The sequence below is a fragment of the Nymphalis io genome, chromosome 25, assembly GCF_905147045.1.
Source record: "Nymphalis io chromosome 25, ilAglIoxx1.1, whole genome shotgun sequence".
Taxonomy (NCBI): domain Eukaryota; kingdom Metazoa; phylum Arthropoda; class Insecta; order Lepidoptera; family Nymphalidae; genus Nymphalis; species Nymphalis io.
Window position 1 is genome coordinate 9,718,605 of NC_065912.1, and position 18,222 is coordinate 9,736,826.

General features: G+C 36.5%; 2 protein-coding genes across 6 annotated transcripts in view; both read left to right on the forward strand.

Moving 5' to 3' along the window:
• Positions 1 to 654: 654 nt before the first annotated feature.
• Positions 655 to 12,468, forward strand: LOC126778349 (ubiquitin thioesterase trabid). 5 transcript variants are annotated; one of them, XM_050501857.1, is made up of 16 exons: positions 655 to 856; positions 1,190 to 1,510; positions 1,853 to 1,939; positions 5,517 to 5,610; positions 5,814 to 5,908; positions 5,997 to 6,069; positions 6,189 to 6,299; positions 6,379 to 6,526; positions 6,995 to 7,080; positions 7,183 to 7,296; positions 7,495 to 7,898; positions 7,976 to 8,084; positions 8,166 to 8,298; positions 8,698 to 8,791; positions 9,439 to 9,584; positions 9,650 to 12,468. In XM_050501857.1, the coding sequence occupies exons 2-16, from the start codon at positions 1,373 to 1,375 to the stop codon at positions 9,723 to 9,725; spliced, it is 1,908 nt and encodes a 635-aa protein (XP_050357814.1). In that variant the 5' UTR covers positions 655 to 856; positions 1,190 to 1,372; the 3' UTR covers positions 9,726 to 12,468. The 5 variants fall into 5 exon arrangements, with proteins under 5 accessions (XP_050357814.1, XP_050357815.1, XP_050357817.1 ...); XM_050501858.1 differs by having other exon boundaries at positions 655 to 808; XM_050501860.1 differs by having other exon boundaries at positions 655 to 767.
• An 833-nt stretch (positions 12,469 to 13,301) lies between these two features.
• LOC126778344 (actin-binding LIM protein 2) overlaps positions 13,302 to 18,222 on the forward strand; it is a 68,832-nt gene continuing 63,911 nt past the window's right edge. Inside the window, exon 1 of the mRNA XM_050501847.1 lies at positions 13,302 to 13,524. Coding sequence (XP_050357804.1) covers positions 13,521 to 13,524 — 4 coding nt within the window. The 5' untranslated portion in view covers positions 13,302 to 13,520. The remainder of the gene's footprint in view (positions 13,525 to 18,222) is intronic.

Consider the following 18,222-nt stretch of genomic DNA (forward strand, 5'->3'; position numbering starts at 1 on the left):
TAGCGCAGTCGATGCATAATACAAATCTTTTTGTAGTGCCAAGAACACCACCAGTCAAACTGTTAAGATCTACTACACCTGCTAAAAAAACTATTTAAAAAATGCGTTAATAATATCCATTTACTAAGTAGTTACGCTAATTTCTATAAAAAAATTATAATATCTTAGCAATTATATTATGCATGAAACATTAATTATTATGTACTTTAACATAATTATATCTTCGAAATTACTTACTAGATTCAGATGGGATTGCTAATCATTTTTACGGGAAAATACATTTTCAGATCGTTAACTTTAGAAAAATACCTTCAGAATTTTTTGCAATTATATTATACTTACATTAAAATGTATTAAGAGTGTTATTGATTAGACTGTAGCTTCATTTATGAATTATATTTTGCATTATCTTGAATATTATAATTATAGTACTTAATTGAAGCAATATGTAGGATAAAATTTAAAAAATGAAGTAGACTCGCATAATCTGCATTTTAGAGACTTTCGCCATCTTGCAAAATTTTGCATCAAAAACAGGAGTAGAATACTATGATTGGTTGCTTGTCTTTTACTGTAAAGCGATTGGTTATAAATAAAAGTAATTCCCAATAGCATCCAATGCAGTGATTAAAATTTTTACTTCATTGACAAATACTTAGCAAGCCACCTATCTATTCGAATTGACACAAATTTATTTGTCAAAATACCGTATAAACATAATTGCCTTTATCTCCATTGTTTCTCTTATTTTTCTCCTGTCTACCCCGGTTTATTTTGTCTTTTTTTACTAAAGAAATATCTACCAAAGGTAACATACTTAAACGGTTTCTACTTGACACTCTTGTTAAATCGTCGAGTGAGTAAATTGTTTTACTAGCATTACGTTCTTGACCTTAGGCCATCAGTGCTTGCGATGCATTTTTGTTGTGTAACAACGCCAAAATTCACAGACGAGCGATGCCAAGTTTTGTATCGTTAGGTATTTATTGAAGGTGTAAATTAATCTAACACTTCCGTCGACCCTTCATTCGAGAACTGTCAAAATATCTTATTAGAATATAATTTTTAGCTTGAAAGTGTTTATTGTAATATTTTACGTTATATTTTAATTCTTACTTGTAAGTTTAATCCATCTATCAAAAAACACTTACATAAATATTAGTAATCTAAAGATTACTTTTATTTTTAGGTCATCTGTATGCATCTGTCTGCATCAAATATAACGCGAACAAATGAAGATTCGACAACCAACACAATAGTGTTATTAGTGCAGCTGGACAAACAAGAACTAATGTATAGTTCGAATCTCGTAAAATGCGAACCTCGTAGTGATAATAGTGATAATTAATCACATTGTATATTTTATGGTACAATGAGTGAAGAGTCGCAAAATGATGGCAGCAAAAAGAGTCCATTATTGGCTGCCCCTAACGAGGCAGGCTTGCAAGGAGAGGAATGTGGGGCACAAGTTGACGCCACCACATACACATCACACACAAATGTTACACAGGTTAATATTTTAATAAGAACTGCTCCCTAAGGTGAAATACCCATATGATTATACACAGTCATTGTTATTTAACTAGATTAACTTTTAATTAAAAAGTTTTGATACATTTCAAAACTTTAGCATTTGAAGCCACTCATCTTAATATTTTTTATAATTTTTTTTTAAAAGATCTAGGGAAACCTGCAATTTATAAGTTTTTTTTATATAAATTAATTGTATCACTAATGTGGTGGAGTGTAATGATTTTTATTGTAAATAAAAGAAATTAAAAAATAAATCAAATATAATATGTATTCATTATTAACAATTTGAGGATTTAGTTAATGCTATAATATTTTCCAGGTGACAGCGAGCTCTGCCCCCACTGATAGTAGTAATAAATGGAAGTGTGACATGTGTACATATGAGAATTTTCCACTTTCTCGTAAGGTATTGTTCTGTTTCTTTTATAACCCGATATCTCGTATTTAGTTTTCATAAACTCATCAAATTACTCTGAATGTAATTGTAGTCATCTTCACAATAATGATGTATGAGAATTTTTATCAGTTTTTTTTTTCTAAATTTAATTAATTTTTTTACAAGTTTTAATACACTTCTACTTGTATATTTACTAGTGTTGTTGCATGCATGCATGTTGCATATAATCGGGTCTCTAGTGATGGGCTTGATGGTCAAGTTATTAATAAATGTTAATAGTCTTATTTCTTACATTTCAACATGGCTTGATGAGATTATTATAAAATGAGATAAATGTTACTATTTCATTTTGAAATGGTACAAAACTCATCTCATTTAGTGATGTATTTAATTCAATATCTATTCCTTATTCTTGACTAGCTCTTGGCCCGCGGCTTCACCTGTGCCATAATCGAAAATCCAGTTGAAAGGTCAAAATATGATAATTGTAGCTGTGATAAAGCTTGAAGAAATAACTTATTTTTACTACACACTTTCGTATTAATGATATTAGGACGATTATTATTATTCTAATTATTAAATATAGATACTGAATTATTGTACTCACTCCTTATATACCATGTTAGGTATAGTATTTCCTTTTGCTAGGACAATATCTTGGGCATGACTCATATGTGATCAAGCTACACATAGTTGCCCATGTGTAGAGCAGCAGCAAGTAATCGACAAAAAAATACAGCCATTCTAGTCTAATTGAATTATAAATAATATGTTATAACTAAAGAATTTTATTCAATCTTCAATAAATTTGAAAAACTAAGGAATAGGTAACCTTAAAGTAACCTTAAGATAATAATTTATAAAGTTCAAAACAAAAATATTACAGTAACAGCCTGTTAATGACCCACTGCTGGGCTAAGGTCTCCTTTCCGTTTTGAGGAGAAGGTTTGGAGCTTATTTAACCAAGCTGCTCCAATGCGGGTTAGTAGAATACACATGTGGCATAATTTCAATGAAATAAGACACATGCAGGTTTCCTTATGATGTTTTCCTTCACCGTCAAGCACGAGATCAATAGGCATGATGACTGATTTTGAAATAACCTTCTATAATGTGGGTACACGTCTACTATTACTGAAAATAATTTTATTTCAGTAATAAACTAACTATTTACGCAAATAATTGCATTTTCATTTACCTATTTTGAATTTCGCTCGAAAACACCCGTACGTGTCATGGCGCCTACACGTGACGTCACTCCTCAATATATTAATTAATTATGTCTATACTCAACGAAGATAGGCAGAAAATATTGCGTATTTGCTAAGGTTAAAAATTAATTCCAAATTTTACAAGTGGTATGCGGTTCCTCTGTGTAAAAATACATTCGAATGCCAACCAGATTGAAGAACAATCTACAGAAGCAGAACGACCACATAGGTATAAGTAAGCAACGAAAGATGATGGTTCTTAAAGAATGTGAAAAGCAATTAAAAGAAAGTATGGTTGCAGAACATTTTGAGGAAATTGCAAACTGAGGCAGAGATTCATAAAGATTTACTGTATATTTATGATATATTTAGATTTGTAGAAGTATTCGTAAATAGGTAAATTCACAAATTCGGTACTAGTGGAGCTAAATCAATACTGTCTTAAAAGTTCTTACTAGTAAAAATATTAGGGCTCTTCATATGCAAGTATTCTATACTTACTATATAGCTAACAAAAAAACCTATGATAACACTAAAGATAAATGAAAATGTAGTTACAAGGAAGTTTTCACATTTCGTAGTTCAGATGAGCAAAAGTATTTATTTAATGAAAGAAACTCTTCTAACATCAACAAATCCTGGGCAAATTAGAGGAATTTGCCTTAACAAAACCTCGTTCCATCATTGTTCTTGGATGTTTTATTTTCTTCACAAAAACGCGAATAATCAACGACTCAACTAATTAGATGATGCAAAAATAATTTTGAAACGCGTAAACACAACAACTATTCAAGAAAAACGGTTATAGACACAGAGGCGTGACGTCATTCGCTCTGATTGGTGTGTCAAATAAAATGGCCGCTTGTAGAATTTTATATTTTTATTTTATTAAAAATCTTAATAATCTCAATGAGTATATTAAAATGGGACCATTCTTTAGAAACCTTTTAAAATAGTTTCTTCTCTTAAATCATTTATTTTTTAATTCTTTAATACTGTCATCATGCCTATTATAATCACAAATTAAGCACATGAAAATTCAGTGATGCTTGCCCGGGCTTGAATCCACGATCGTCGGTTAAGATTCACGCGTTTTAACCACTAGGCCATCTCGGCTTTAAAAAAAATATTAACTTAAGATTAATAGATAAAATAACAACTGAGTCAATTGCAACCTAAAGCCGCGACATATTTAATATTTTATCAATATAACATTGAAATTAATGAAAAAAAAATTAAAACAATCAGACGAAAAGACGACATAACAACAGAATGCTTTTATGTATGGCAGAAGGCCACTATGGAAAATCTAGAAACCGTGATTCAGACATTGACGTATTTACTACATCGCATCTATAAGCTAATGACCACATCATCATCATCATCAACCCTTCGTCGTCCACTGCCGTACGTAGGTCTCTCCGATAGTACGCCACTGAGCTCGATCATCAGCTCACAATTTCCATCTGCTGTCAGCCACTTTGCGTATATCGCCACTCCACCTAGCCGGAGGATGTCCTCCGCTACGTTTGCCAAGGCAAAACCACGCCTCCAGAACACGTCTACTCTAGCGGTTGTCGTTTCTGCGACAAGACAACCGCAACATATATTGTAACATTAAAATAATTTTCTTTGTTTGTAGAGATAAAATTACGTGATAAATTGTATTTTATTTTGTGCTCATCAATGTTGTTGGGCAGCGCTGTCACAGTAACTGTATTTCTATATTCTATTTCAATCGAATAAGGAGTGAAGATAGAAAGCTTAGATTTCCATCAGGTGAGATGGAAGACATCTCACCTGATGGAAATAAAAAGAAAGAGATTTTTACTGGTGGTAGAGCTTTGTGCAAGCTCGTCTGGGTAGGTACCACCCACTCATCAGATATTCTACCGCAAAACAGCAGTACTTGTTATTGTTGTTCCGATTTGAAGGGTGAGTGAGCCAGTGTAATTACAGGCACAAGGGACATAAAATCTTAGTTCCCAAGGTTGGTGGCGCATTGGCTGTATAAGCGATGGTTGACATTTCTTACAATGCCAATGTCTATTGGCGTTGGTGACCACTTCCCATCAGGTGGCCCATATGCTCGTCCGCCTTCCTATTCAATAAAAAAAAAAGACAACGTAGACCGCCCTCGACCAATGCTATCGCATCGATTCGATGCCAAAGTTGTCTGTTTGTCTTTACTCCTCTTGCGGTTGGAATCTTAATTTGAGAATGCTCGAATTTAATTACACTTACATAAATGAAATCTTTCTTATGGAGTTTTTGTCAAGCTTGTAAGCCTTTAGTTATATCAGAGAAGTAAGAGTAGATATTAATTTATACTTTAACCGATTGTATTGATATTTAGAAATGATACATGATTTCAGTGCACTATGTGTCGCAGCCTTAAACCTTCCCTCGGAGAGGACATCTTTAAATTACAAGATGGAGCAAGTGCTCTTCCCACACAGGATATTTGTGGTATGCATTGCTAAAAAACACAATCAGATCGAAACGTTCAGAAATTGTTAATATTTTGTACGGAAGTAATAGTTTTTGTTATTATTTTGACTAATGCTCCACATTATGGTTAGTGTTCACCACCCAACGCAAAGGAATATACAAATACCCTAACTATACGAACATAACATATGTAACAGTATAGTCATTTTAATAAATTTCAGGAGCAGATGCGATTGCAGAGAGGCTTAAACCTTTAAGGATATCGTCTCCTCAGGGACAGGCCGGCGCATCGTCCGTAGCGAAATGGTCGTGTGCGGTAAGGTTTTATTAAAATATATTATTCTTATATATTTTCAAACTTTATATGACTATATCCGATTTTATAACTAATAAATATGTTTCAGACGTGTACATACGAGAATTGGCCGCGAGCGCTAAAGTGCGCCATGTGCGGGGCCGCCACCACCCACTCCACCGGTGAGTCTGCATCCACTTCGGTGACCCCACCGACCCTAACGTCAACACACACACGCTACCATACCATCCGTACCCTGAAGATTATATCTACCCGTCTATGATGATAACTTTCGTCTCAGGTATCAACGACATATGCAACTCTCAGAACGCGGCGCTGCACGAAGTGGAGTCGGGCGGGCGGCGCTCCAAGCGGCGCAACACCGACTGGGTGTGGCTGCAGGCCTGCCTAGGTACGTACCCACGTGTAGCACGCGTCGCACCGGCGCCGGTCGCGGCGTGTCGGCGAGCCTCACGTGCGTCTGTCGGCAGGTGTCGTGGAGGGCGACGCGCGCTGCGTGCAGGCCTACCTGTCGGCCGGCGGCGACCCGGCGCGCGCGCTCACCGCGCACGAGGTGGCGCTGCTGGACCGCGCCTCCGCCTTCGACCCCGGACACACGCTCGTGCACCTCGCCATACGGTGAGCTCGCACACACGCACGCTCGTGCACCTCGCCATACGGTGAGCTCGCACACACGCACGCTCGTGCACCTCGCCATACGGTGAGCTCGCACACACGCCATACGGTGAGCTCGCACACACGCCATACGGTGAGCTCGCACACACGCCATACGGTGAGCTCGCACACACGCCATACGGTGAGCTCGCACACACGCCATACGGTGAGCTCGCACACACGCCATACGGTGAGCTCGTACACACGCCATACGGTGAGCTCGCACACACGCCATACGGTGAGCTCGCACACACGCCATACGGTGAGCTCGCACACACGCCATACGGTGAGCTCGCACATACGCACGCACACACGCACGCACACGGAGAGACAAAGATGTATACTATTAGTATTGAGATGATCAAATTTTAAACAGCAAATAGAATCAATTAATAGTTATTACAATCAGGCAACCGGTCGTCTAATTTGCAGATTTCAAAGGCAAGAAATATTATCGACTCTACTCTCGCGGATATCCGGCGGCGGGCCCGGGTTAAAGAGATCACCCTCGTACGTCGGTATGTCTATTGCTTATTAGAATAATTCTTTGAATTGTACTCGTGCGTGTGAAGTGAACTATTATATTATTAAGTAACGTGTGGTTTGTATTCGTTCGCCAGCGCCCGACCTCGCGACTGCGATCCGACGTCACATCGCTAATTGTATCCGTCACAAGAAAGGCAGCTTCCCGTGCCGGTACATCAACGAATTTTGCACATTTTCTTTGCCAGCGGGTGAGTGCTCCTACGTACTGGTATTATAGCTTTATTTTTAAAGTATTATTGTTTGCTTTTCGATGCATTTAAATATGAAATATTCTTAGAGCGCGAATTTAAAACGACAACTTTAGTTTTTCGTTAAAATAAAAGTAAAGTAAGTAAGTAACTTAGTAAAAGTTAACGGTGTAATCGAATCGTCGCAACGCGCCGCAGAGATCGAGGAGCTGCCGGCCGCCATCCAGGAGCAGCTGTTCTCGGAGCTGCTGGACCGCGACGCGCAGCACACGCTGGAGGAGCCGCCGCTCATCAACTGGAGCCTGCACCTCACCGTGACGCTGGGCTCGCGCCTGTACGCGCTGTGGAACCGCTCGGCCGGCGACTGCCTGCCCGACGCCGTCTGCCAGGCCGCCTACGGCGTGTTCGACCGCGCCAACGTGCTGCGCGCCGCGCTGGCCGACTCGCTGCACCACGCGCAGCGCAGCTTCTACGCGCGCTGGACCGCGTGGGAGCGCCTGCAGGCCGCGCAGCTGCACTACCAGCCCGAGGAGACGCAGCTGCGCGCCGAGTGGGCGCGCCTCGTGGCCGCGGCCGCGCGCCCCGGCACGGCGCTGCACCAGGTGACGCGCCGCCCCGCCCCGCCCCGCGCCGCCCCGCCCCGCCCGCCGCCCGCACTCACCGCCGCCCTTGTTCGCAGCTGCACGTGTTCGCGCTGGCGCACGTGATGCGGCGCCCCATCTTCGTGTACGGCGTCGACGTCGTCAACTCGTTCCGCGGGGAGGCGCTCGGATACGCGCGGTTTCAGGGTGACTGCCGATTGTTCCACTCTTCAGGAACGTTAATGTAACCAGTGTGACATTTCTCAACGTGCAGATGTCCGTCCGCAGGTATCTACTTGCCGCTGCTGTGGGAGCCGGAGTTCTGCTCCAAGTCGCCGCTGTGCCTGGGCTACACGCGCGGACACTTCTCCGCCTTGGTGCCCGTGGAGCCCTACTCGCAGCGACACGACTACATCTGCCGGTCCGAGACCGCATTGACTTCTACGAATCCTATCGTTTGCCGTTTTTTAGCTCGCGTGTTCGCATTGATGCGAAAAATTCCTATTTCGAAATGTTGAAATTTAATTAAATCTGTCATTCTCATTTTTACATTAGAAACGATTCACTTAAACGTTACATAAAATATTAAATTTACTGTCATCGCGCCTAAATAATATCTAAATACATTATACAATCCATATGATGAAAAACATTAGTAAGCAATCGTACGATGGTATGTGAGCTGTTGGAATACAATTATTGTACTTGTGTTGTATAAATACAATAATTTTATTCGCTCACTCTAGACATACACGTCAATAATATAGTATACATATGTTAAGTACAATAAGTAAATGAAAACTCGATGCGTACATTACAGAGAGCAACAAGAAGACAGCGAGGACACGACGTACCTGCCCCTGACTGATTCCGAAGGAAAACTACTACCAGTACATTTCCTCACGTGTGACGAGGTTCGTTTCGAGTACAATTTTAAAGTCTACACTTCAAATTCACTACGAGCCAAGGTTTTAGCTGTACAAACTTAACTACCCGCCGAGCAAGTCACTTCTAACAATATGTCACAATAAAACCAATGCTTCCGAGCGAACACTTTAATATTGCTTAAATAATACAGAACAACAGTCCCTTCTATGTAATTCAAATATAACAAACGGTAACGCGATTTAACTTTTTTAAATCGCAATTAATAGTATAGGCAGGCGGACGAGCATATAGGCCTCCCTGGTGGTATAGTGGTCACCAACGCCCATAGACATTGGCATAGTAAGAAATGTTGAACATCGCTTACATCGCCAATGTGCCACCAACCAACCTTGGGAACTAAGATGTTATTCCCTTGTGCCGGTTTTACACTGGCTCACTCACCCTTCAAACCGGAACACAACAATACCAAGTACTGATGTTTTGCGGTAGAATATCTGATGAGTGGGTGGTACCCAGACGAGCTAGCACAAAAACTACCAGCAATCGCCATCTCACTACTAACGCCATCTATTATCACGTAACGAATATCTATTAATATATAAGTACCTCGACATTTCGGCCACCGTGGACAAAGAAAACCTTAGAATATCTAATGACGTTCCGCCGCTCGCAGGTGTCGGAGGAGGAGGCGCTGGTGCGGCGCTGGGTGCGCGCGCGCGCGAGCGGCGGCGCGCTGGCGGCCGCGCAGACGCTGCACGCGCGCCCGCTGCTGCAGGCGCAGATGCTGGAGGAGTGGCTCAACCACTACCGCCGCCTCGCGTAAGCACCGCCGCCGCCCCGCGCCCCGCGCCCCCGCCGCGCCCTCACGGCGTCCTACGTTGCAGGCAGCAGACCCGCGGGCCGTTCCCGCCGCGACTGCACGCCGAGTACTCCAGCGACGCCGACACCGACGACGAGTAGCGGCCGGCGCCCCGCGGACGCGACGTGTGGAGGGCGGACGTTTCCTTTCCGATTTCGTTCGTTCGGTCTCCAGTGTGTAAATTGATAAATGCGTTTTGACTCATTCGTTCCGATGGGTGCACATTATTTCAATTTCATATTTCTTCCTCGATGGCACTTATTGCGATGCAATGTACATAGTTAGACGGCAATATTTGCTTCGATCCGTTACAGCCGTTACGGCCGCGTTACATTGGGATGTAGGAACTATAAAATCTCTATAATATGTGATATTTGCTCATTTTTTTTCTATGGAATGTAGAAAAAAGGAGCGTCGATAACTTCGCTTAGTGAGCTGCTAGATTTACACGACGTAATAGTATGCAATCAAAATTGGACCATGTATATATAACCATGAGGTTTTGTTTAGCTTGCTAACGAATAATACGGTTATTAAAACGCTATAATAACGAAATATAACAAATGTGTTTATTCTTAATACTAGAATAATAAAACCTTGACAAAAGTCTCCTCAAATAAATTATTTAATTTAATTTTAAACAATCTTTTCTATTGCTTTATTAGTAGTACGTGGAATAATTATAGCAATAATTTACTTACAGATTAAAACTTAAAAGTTTCATTGTGATATTGTTATTACCATGAGCGTAGCCAGCTATAAAGGCAGTGCTTGGTGGTAGGCACAGCCCTCCCTTAAAAACCGGTTTTCTACCCTAAAATAATCTATAAATCGATTTTTTGGAAGAATAAAATTTGTAGCGCTTATTAGTTAAATAAAAAAAATGTAAATTCAAAAAAGGGTATTTCACAGTAATCAAGTAATTATTATAAATAAAAACAACTTAATTAGTTTCTTGAGGTCCAATATAAACCCTGGCTATGCCTGTGGTCACCTTTCGTTATCATTTGCCGTCAATTAAAGTTGACAAAAGGCGTGTTCTCATTGTTACGTGTTTAAATGTCCTTTATTTTATTGAATAAAAGTTACACCTTACTTTCAAACACTATAACTTACTTTCAACAACTACATGGATTTATCCGGCTTCCAACATAAGTTCTATATTTCAATACTAGACATTTCGGCTAATCGTAAGTGACGCGCCAGTCATATTTACATATTTTTTTTGTAATAAAAATATTAAATTATATAAAATAAACTATTAAAAAGGTATAATGGTTAGAACGCCGTTTCATTACCCTTACATTTAGAATAGCGTCTTTATCTGAATATATAGCGTAGTATCGGCTGTTCTCAGCATTTTACCGGTTAGTTAAACATTTCTAACAAAATATATCCGCTGTAACAATTTGCAACTTATTTCTTAAATATTTCGAATCTAATAACATTATTGAAATAGAATATAAAAGTTGTGCAATTAATTCGAAATGTACACAGCATGTATAATATTTTACCTCATCTGAGTATTGTGCAGATAGCGCGCAACAAATGAGACACGCTCATACGACATATATTATTTCTTACACAGACTGTGGTTGCGAAGTGAGTACTTAAAAATAAAGAATGTAGAGGTAGGGAGAAGTATCTATGTATATAAAAAGTGTCATCGAAGTGTATTGAATTTAGATGGCGCTGCTGGAGCTCGAGTGTGTAATTTAAAGGTACTTGCTAAAACTCTGGAAAAGGGAATCAGAGTGTGAAAAGTATATACCCCCTTCAAAAGTCGTTATTTTCAAATTATAACGTTTATCAAATTTATAAATCCCAATGAATAAAATAATGTTAATTTCGGGTAATAAGTTTAACTATAGTGGCGCCAATCTGCCAATTTATGGAATCCTTTTGTAATAGATTTCGATAGACACTTCTTCTGGTGAAAATCCATAGGAGGTTCTTCTCCTTACGCTACACTCCAAAACTTAAAATAAAACAGTCATATTAATCTTCTCTGTAGTCCAAAACTAAATTCTACGTGTTTTTATTGAGTTAGGTTGACATGGTACATATGTAGAGGATTCTAATTGAAATAAAAAGTTTTTTTCAAGCAAAGACTAAATTAGAAGTAGGGGAAGCAGAGTCTATTAAAGTAAATGATATTGTACAGAGAGTATAAGGTTCTAATATTTATTGTATTTTCGGTTGTGTAAATATAAGAAAATCGGTTTGTGTATATTGTTTCTATAGCTATATATAGATCGTCTCGCTACTTGTGTGAAGGATAAGGGATTTGTGTTGTTCAAACTTTAGACATGTGTGATCAATGATTCTGAAACCAAAGCACGGAACGGAGGACATACTGCGAATAAATAAATCTGCTTAAATTTATTTATTTTATTTATCTTTGCGCATTTATTAAATGAACTAAAAATTTACTTATCAATGAAAAGAATTTAATTGCAAGTATGGTATGGAAGAATATATATATATATACATATATTTGACACTAGTTTCACATCTTCACATATGTCTACTGTTTTGGTAAATTATTTTTTGGTTTGAAATAGTCAAGTGAATGTTCCGTTTATTGCATAGGATTTACTATTTACAATTAAGTAAATACACCTAAATTAACAAGAATAGCAGATATTAATCATAGTTGTCGATATTTTCCTTATTAATAGGCTTTGTGTTTTTTAGTCCAAAATTATAAAGAGGTTTGTGGGCGATTTTATTTCCTAGAAATAAAACAGGATTATTTTTTTCTTAACAAAACACGTACAATTTAATTTTAAATTATGTACCTTTACAAAAATTAATAATAAAGCACTTATTTTATGAAGCGTTTATATGGATTTTTTTTATCCCTTTCATTGATTATTACATCATATATATATGTATATTTGTAACTATTTCTATTAAATAACAATAAATAAAGTACAGTGTGTATTATACCGCATGTACGAATATATGCTGCGCAACGCCTAAGCCTGTATCTGGGACTTGTAGTAAGTAGGATGAATAAACAATACTAGATTTAAGCTTTTACAGTTAACCATCTTTACATGATTACTAATACTATCGTCATTTTAAATTAGTAATAAATAAATTGAAAATGAATGAATGTTTTTTTTATTTCTTTATAAAGACGATAGACCTTCGGCAAGCACGGGTACCAATTAATCCGTCGCCAACTTTAAGATTTAATGTTATATACTTTGTGTTTATGTAACTATAAGATTTAAATACACTGGCTCGCTCCCGGAACAAGGCACCACCACTCAATCGGGCATACACTAAGCCCTATGGGCCCTATATAGAAAGGAGAGGACAGCAGGCGCAGTCAACTAACATTTTTATACGCTTTTTTAATAAATTAATGAATTAAGGATTAAGTAGTTACATAAATAGCAAGTCGCATGTATTATTTTTAAAAGTACGTGCAATATAAATCGCTTTTTGAAAAAATATATCTGTTAATTATTTTAGAAACATGTATATTTACGATCTATTATTTAAATTTGTATAAAATTAAAATATAAAATTGTTTTTCTTCTTATTGGGAAACAATATTTTATTATTTATTGGTAGAGTATGCACAATGACAGAGCCTAGTGTATTTTTAATGATAAGAAAATGAACGTATTCTAATCGTCGTGTAACACAACTTCTGAACGCACGCGCGCCTTATGACAGCTGCTGTGATAAAGAGAGGAGTGTTGCTCGGTCGTTTTTGTAAAAAATTAAATGTTTAATGAAAGTTTCTAAGTTATACGTTAATCAATTTAAGAAGAAAAGTGCTAATATATGTGTACATACTTATATTTTGTGATGAAGCAAAAGAAACATTTTTAGCGAGTCGTTTGGTTTGCAGTGATTAGCGACCAACTCTATCTATAATGGGTGAGTATACCGGCATCTGACTTTTTATTTTTTTCTTTATATTTATGTATATTAACTGAAGATATGTATCGTTTTATGATTTTTTTTATTCTTATTAGAAATGTCTTACACATCTTACTGCGGCAATTTGTTTTGTTGAAAATATCGATTTTTCGCACGCTGTTTCTGTTAGGAAAAAAATAACGACTATTTCAAAACTTTTTATATGTTAATCGATCAATTGAATTAATTATATTGTATACTAAAAGGATTAGGCAATTGTCGTAATTTTTACTTACTTTGATGACAAAATTTTATCTATATTTTTAAAACAATAAATACGTACAAAAACATTATAACAACATTTTATTATTATTAAATTATTAAAATTAAATGCTGTTGCTAAGGTACAAGTTAAATAAGATTGCTCTCGTATTTTTTACGACATCAGTTTGATAATAAGTCACATATAAAGTTAGTGTTAACATGTTAGGTGATTAGTACATGAGCGTCAGGTGATAATACAGCGTACTAATGTAGTTTTACTAATAGCCGTGTCCTTGAGGCGTTGTCACTAGGAAGCTAATATACTTATATTGTTCGTCTTATAATTTTTTAAAATGTTCTAGTGGTGTAGCTCCTTTTAGATATCATTAATTTAACTACTTAAATAGGATATGAACTTTAACATACTGTTGTCAGTGTTTTTATAAATATCTAGAATTGTTTTTTATAAAAAGAAACTGGTAAAACAATGATATTATTATGCTTTAAAATTCATAGTTGTTTAACATTTTTTAGAAATAATTTACAAATTGTAACAATAACTATTTGTGACACTAGGCTGCACCTTGAACTGTGTAACCATCGGAAGTATTTCAACATTAAACTTACATTCATATAATATCAATAATTTCATTGAAAATTTACTATATGACCACTTGCTATGCCGTCGTTCAGCACTTAATGATGTTTTTTTAAATTACATCCTAACATACAAATCTAGACTAGTATATAAATATTCAATTTATAATTGACCAATTGAGATAACTGCTCAGAATAAAGTTCCTAACCGTGTAACTTTTATATTATTTTAGAAATAGGTAACTTATAATTGTCACTTGTTAAATAATAATAATAATATCCAGGGACATTTTTCACACACGGCCATCTGATCCCAAATTAAGCTTATGCAAAGCTTGTGCTATGGAAACCAGATAACTGATATACTACATATACTGCTTTTCTTTTGTAAATACATACTTATATAGATAATTACACCCAGACTCAGGACAAACAGACATGTTCATGCACACAAATGTCTGTCCTGGGTGGGAATCGAACCCACAACCTTTGGCGTGAAAGCCAAGTATCTACCAACTACTCCAACCAGCTTGTCAAAAATCTAAATTGATAGTGTCGAACTGCCAAACAATGTTTGTCTTATCATAGATTTAATCATTTATCAGTTAACGCTCCCCTTCTTGATGAATTATCACTATTTATTGCAAGTTCTTCTGCAGTTTTTAAATACCTTATTATTTAGACGTAATCAAATTGTTTCTATTTATTAATAATACTTTGTTTATTTAAGTAATGCCTCAATTTTATTATGTGGATTAATTTTTTTTCAGTGAAAAAATAATTATATGATATATTTTAATAATTCCATTATACCGTTGCTGAATACTCAAAATTACTAATTTTTAGTATGAATATTTCTATCTAAATTATATAAAATGTTAGGCAAAATTACAATTTAAAAATAAAAAGGTTCATACATAATGCATATTATTAAACCTCACCACTCTATAATCTGATTGTACCGACAAGCTTTATACTGCAGCACTTCGCGGCGCTGCGTTGGGGCTCGGCGAAGTAGGTCACTTTAGTAATTAAAGCAAATACATTTCAGACAGCATCTAGACATATCAATGACATTAGCTGCGGTTGAACGCCTCGTGAGGCTTAACTCTGAAGTATACGCACAATTGTATCTTATTCAAACATCCCTAAGGAGCTAATACCGATTAAACAAAATGACGTATATATACGTAACGTGTGTGTATGTTGGATCATTGTGAAAAACGTGCCGTAAAGTATTAAATATGATCTTAAAATAAAAAGTACAATGTGATTATTCGACCTTAACGTATAGTTCTTGTATAGAGTAAATTCCACGCTATTTTTAGAATGATAAGCAACAATTCTTAAAATCAATTTGCAAATGCTTCGTTGCAAACAGTGATAGCACATGCTGCATAACAAGTTACACAATAAACATTAGCCGCACGGTATATACGCTTAAGGCGAGTGAGATAATAAAAATTAATATACAATATGTATTTGACTTTTTGCTATTTGTTAATGCTGCTCGTACTCCGTTCATCTTTATTATGCTTTGTACAAATTCAATTATAAATAAATTACATTAAAAATAAATTATATTACAAAAAAAAAAATATATATATGTACTGACGTTTGTGCAAAGTTCATTTATATTTTCGTATTTTATTTTTCGTTGTACAACCTACTGCGTACATTTCTCTTCTAAGCCCCATTAACGACCCTAATCATAATCCTGTTGAATTGTCGTGTATTATTGTACCGAAAGTAAAATTTAAATTCGGCCAGTAGTATTCGCTTGTCGCGTGCGCAGCTGGCGCTGATACAGGGATTATTTTATTAGTCTCCGTATCGGGAACGATTTGTCTCAGTCGGCGCTATCGCGGCATTATAGTAAGTATAGAACACGCTGGTCGCAGATACTAGATAGTATCGATTATTTTGGCAACAAGAAGGGCTTCCGAACCGTACACATTCCCCCCGATTCGCCATTTGTTAATTTTGGGGTGAAGAGATCGTACATTTTATTGGATTAGTATTAGCCGCGGGGCGACGCGGCGACGCCGAAGTAGGTACTGTTAATTTTTAGTCTCATTACCGTAATTAGTGACATCGTTAAAACCTATTATAGTACTATACTCAAGTGTTCGGCTCCGCATTATGAAACAAATAACTTCGCCGTCTCAATGTGCGCTTGACTTACTTAGAGAAGTTCATTTTTTGTCATTAGTAAGTGTGTTCAAAAAAATATATTTGTATCGTACAAAGTCAAAATATTTCCAAAGTTTTTAATATTCATGCAGTAATATATAAAGTATATGTATAAAGTATATGTAAAGTATATGTATAAAGTATATGTAATGTGTGTGTGAACTTAGCTTGCTAGCGTTCTTAACATATGGTCGGCCGCATTTCAATCAGACGGTTAGACGCCGGCCGATAAGATATATGTAGGTGCAGTATTCATTTAACGCATCTGTTGTCAGGTTTTTTATTTATTTTACTTAAACACTATTAATACTTATACGGATACATAAAAATCATAATAAAATATAAGGAATAATGTCCCAAAGCCTCAAAGAGGTTTCATTTCCACGACGATATAAGTTTAAAATATTTAAAAGCACGCTATATCACTTTATTTGATATCCGATTACAGTTAAAAATATCTTACAGCTGAAATATATATATTTTTATGTATTACGTACGAAGGTATTGATTGACCAAGTGACATTTTCGTCGTTGTCCCACTGGCCGCGCTCCTGTTAACGATTTGGAATTTCCAACGTTTAACACGTTGACGGGCTCCGATTCGTCACTCGTGACATACAACGATAATCGCTTTCGTCTATAACCCTCCTAACGATGTTTATTAAATGGCGTTGAGAGAGTGAAAGTGTTTAGCTGTAAGCAACACTAAATAAGATACATTTATTCCATTACCTCATCGTATCTAAAGCTACGTATATATAACTGTTCTGTTCACGGTTCTAGATTATGTAGTGTCGTGTCTAGGGTGGTGGTAGAGTTCTGCCATTCTTTTCTGGCTCGCCTGATTGGTACCACACTCAGTACAGTTATTTTACTTCCACTACTTTGTATTGTGTTTTGGTTTTATTTATTTATTTATTAATTCTATATTGTAACATATAATAGCAAGTAGATCATATAGTATGCAAGGGTGCCTTATCACTTGTAGTGATCTCTTCCAGGCAACCTCTGTAAAGAGAAATGTTTATGTGTTTTTAGCCAGGATCACTAATCGGGCATAGTGTGCGAACAACTTATACTTAAAATGTATTGAGCTTAATAAAAATATGTAATATACCAATATATATATACATATACACATATACATACATACATATAAACCTATATAAGAAATAAATAACCAGATACATATAATAATACAACATTTTATTGTTTTATTTTGAGGGTGAGTGAGACAGTGTAATGACTGGCGGCGCATAGACGGGGTTGATTTGTTCACCTTTGTCCAGAGTTAGTGGACAAAGGTGAGCACTTATAATGGGTTGGTCCATTTGCCTAGTTGCGTTTCTAAAACGAGAAAAATATAACCAAATAGTATTCACTTTTGTAATGTTACACTCACACAAGCCTCAACTCAACAATCAAAACAATATCATGGTTTCAAAATGTTCAGAAAATAGACAAAGGATCTATTTCCGATAACCGACTCGATGTTTCAGACATTGTCTTGTAATTCAGAATTTCTATTGCGCGATTATTTTTATGCTTCCAGATGGTGAAGGACAATTTTTTAACTATCTTTATAAAGATGTATAAAAATTATTTAAAATGTTCACATAGAAGTACATACGATAATTTAATAATAATGTAATAATTAAAAAC

What these genes read in the sequence shown, in the direction of transcription:
- LOC126778349 (XM_050501857.1), top strand. Translation starts at nt 1,373, where the DNA reads ATGAGTGAAGAGTCGCAAAATGATGGCAGCAAAAAGAGTCCATTATTG. An exon ending in ATTTTCCACTTTCTCGTAAG is followed by an intron (nt 1,940 to 5,516) that starts GTATTGTTCTGT and finishes ACATGATTTCAG; the next exon opens with TGCACTATGTGTCGCAGCCT. An exon ending in ATTTCCTCACGTGTGACGAG is followed by an intron (nt 8,792 to 9,438) that starts GTTCGTTTCGAG and finishes CGCCGCTCGCAG; the next exon opens with GTGTCGGAGGAGGAGGCGCT.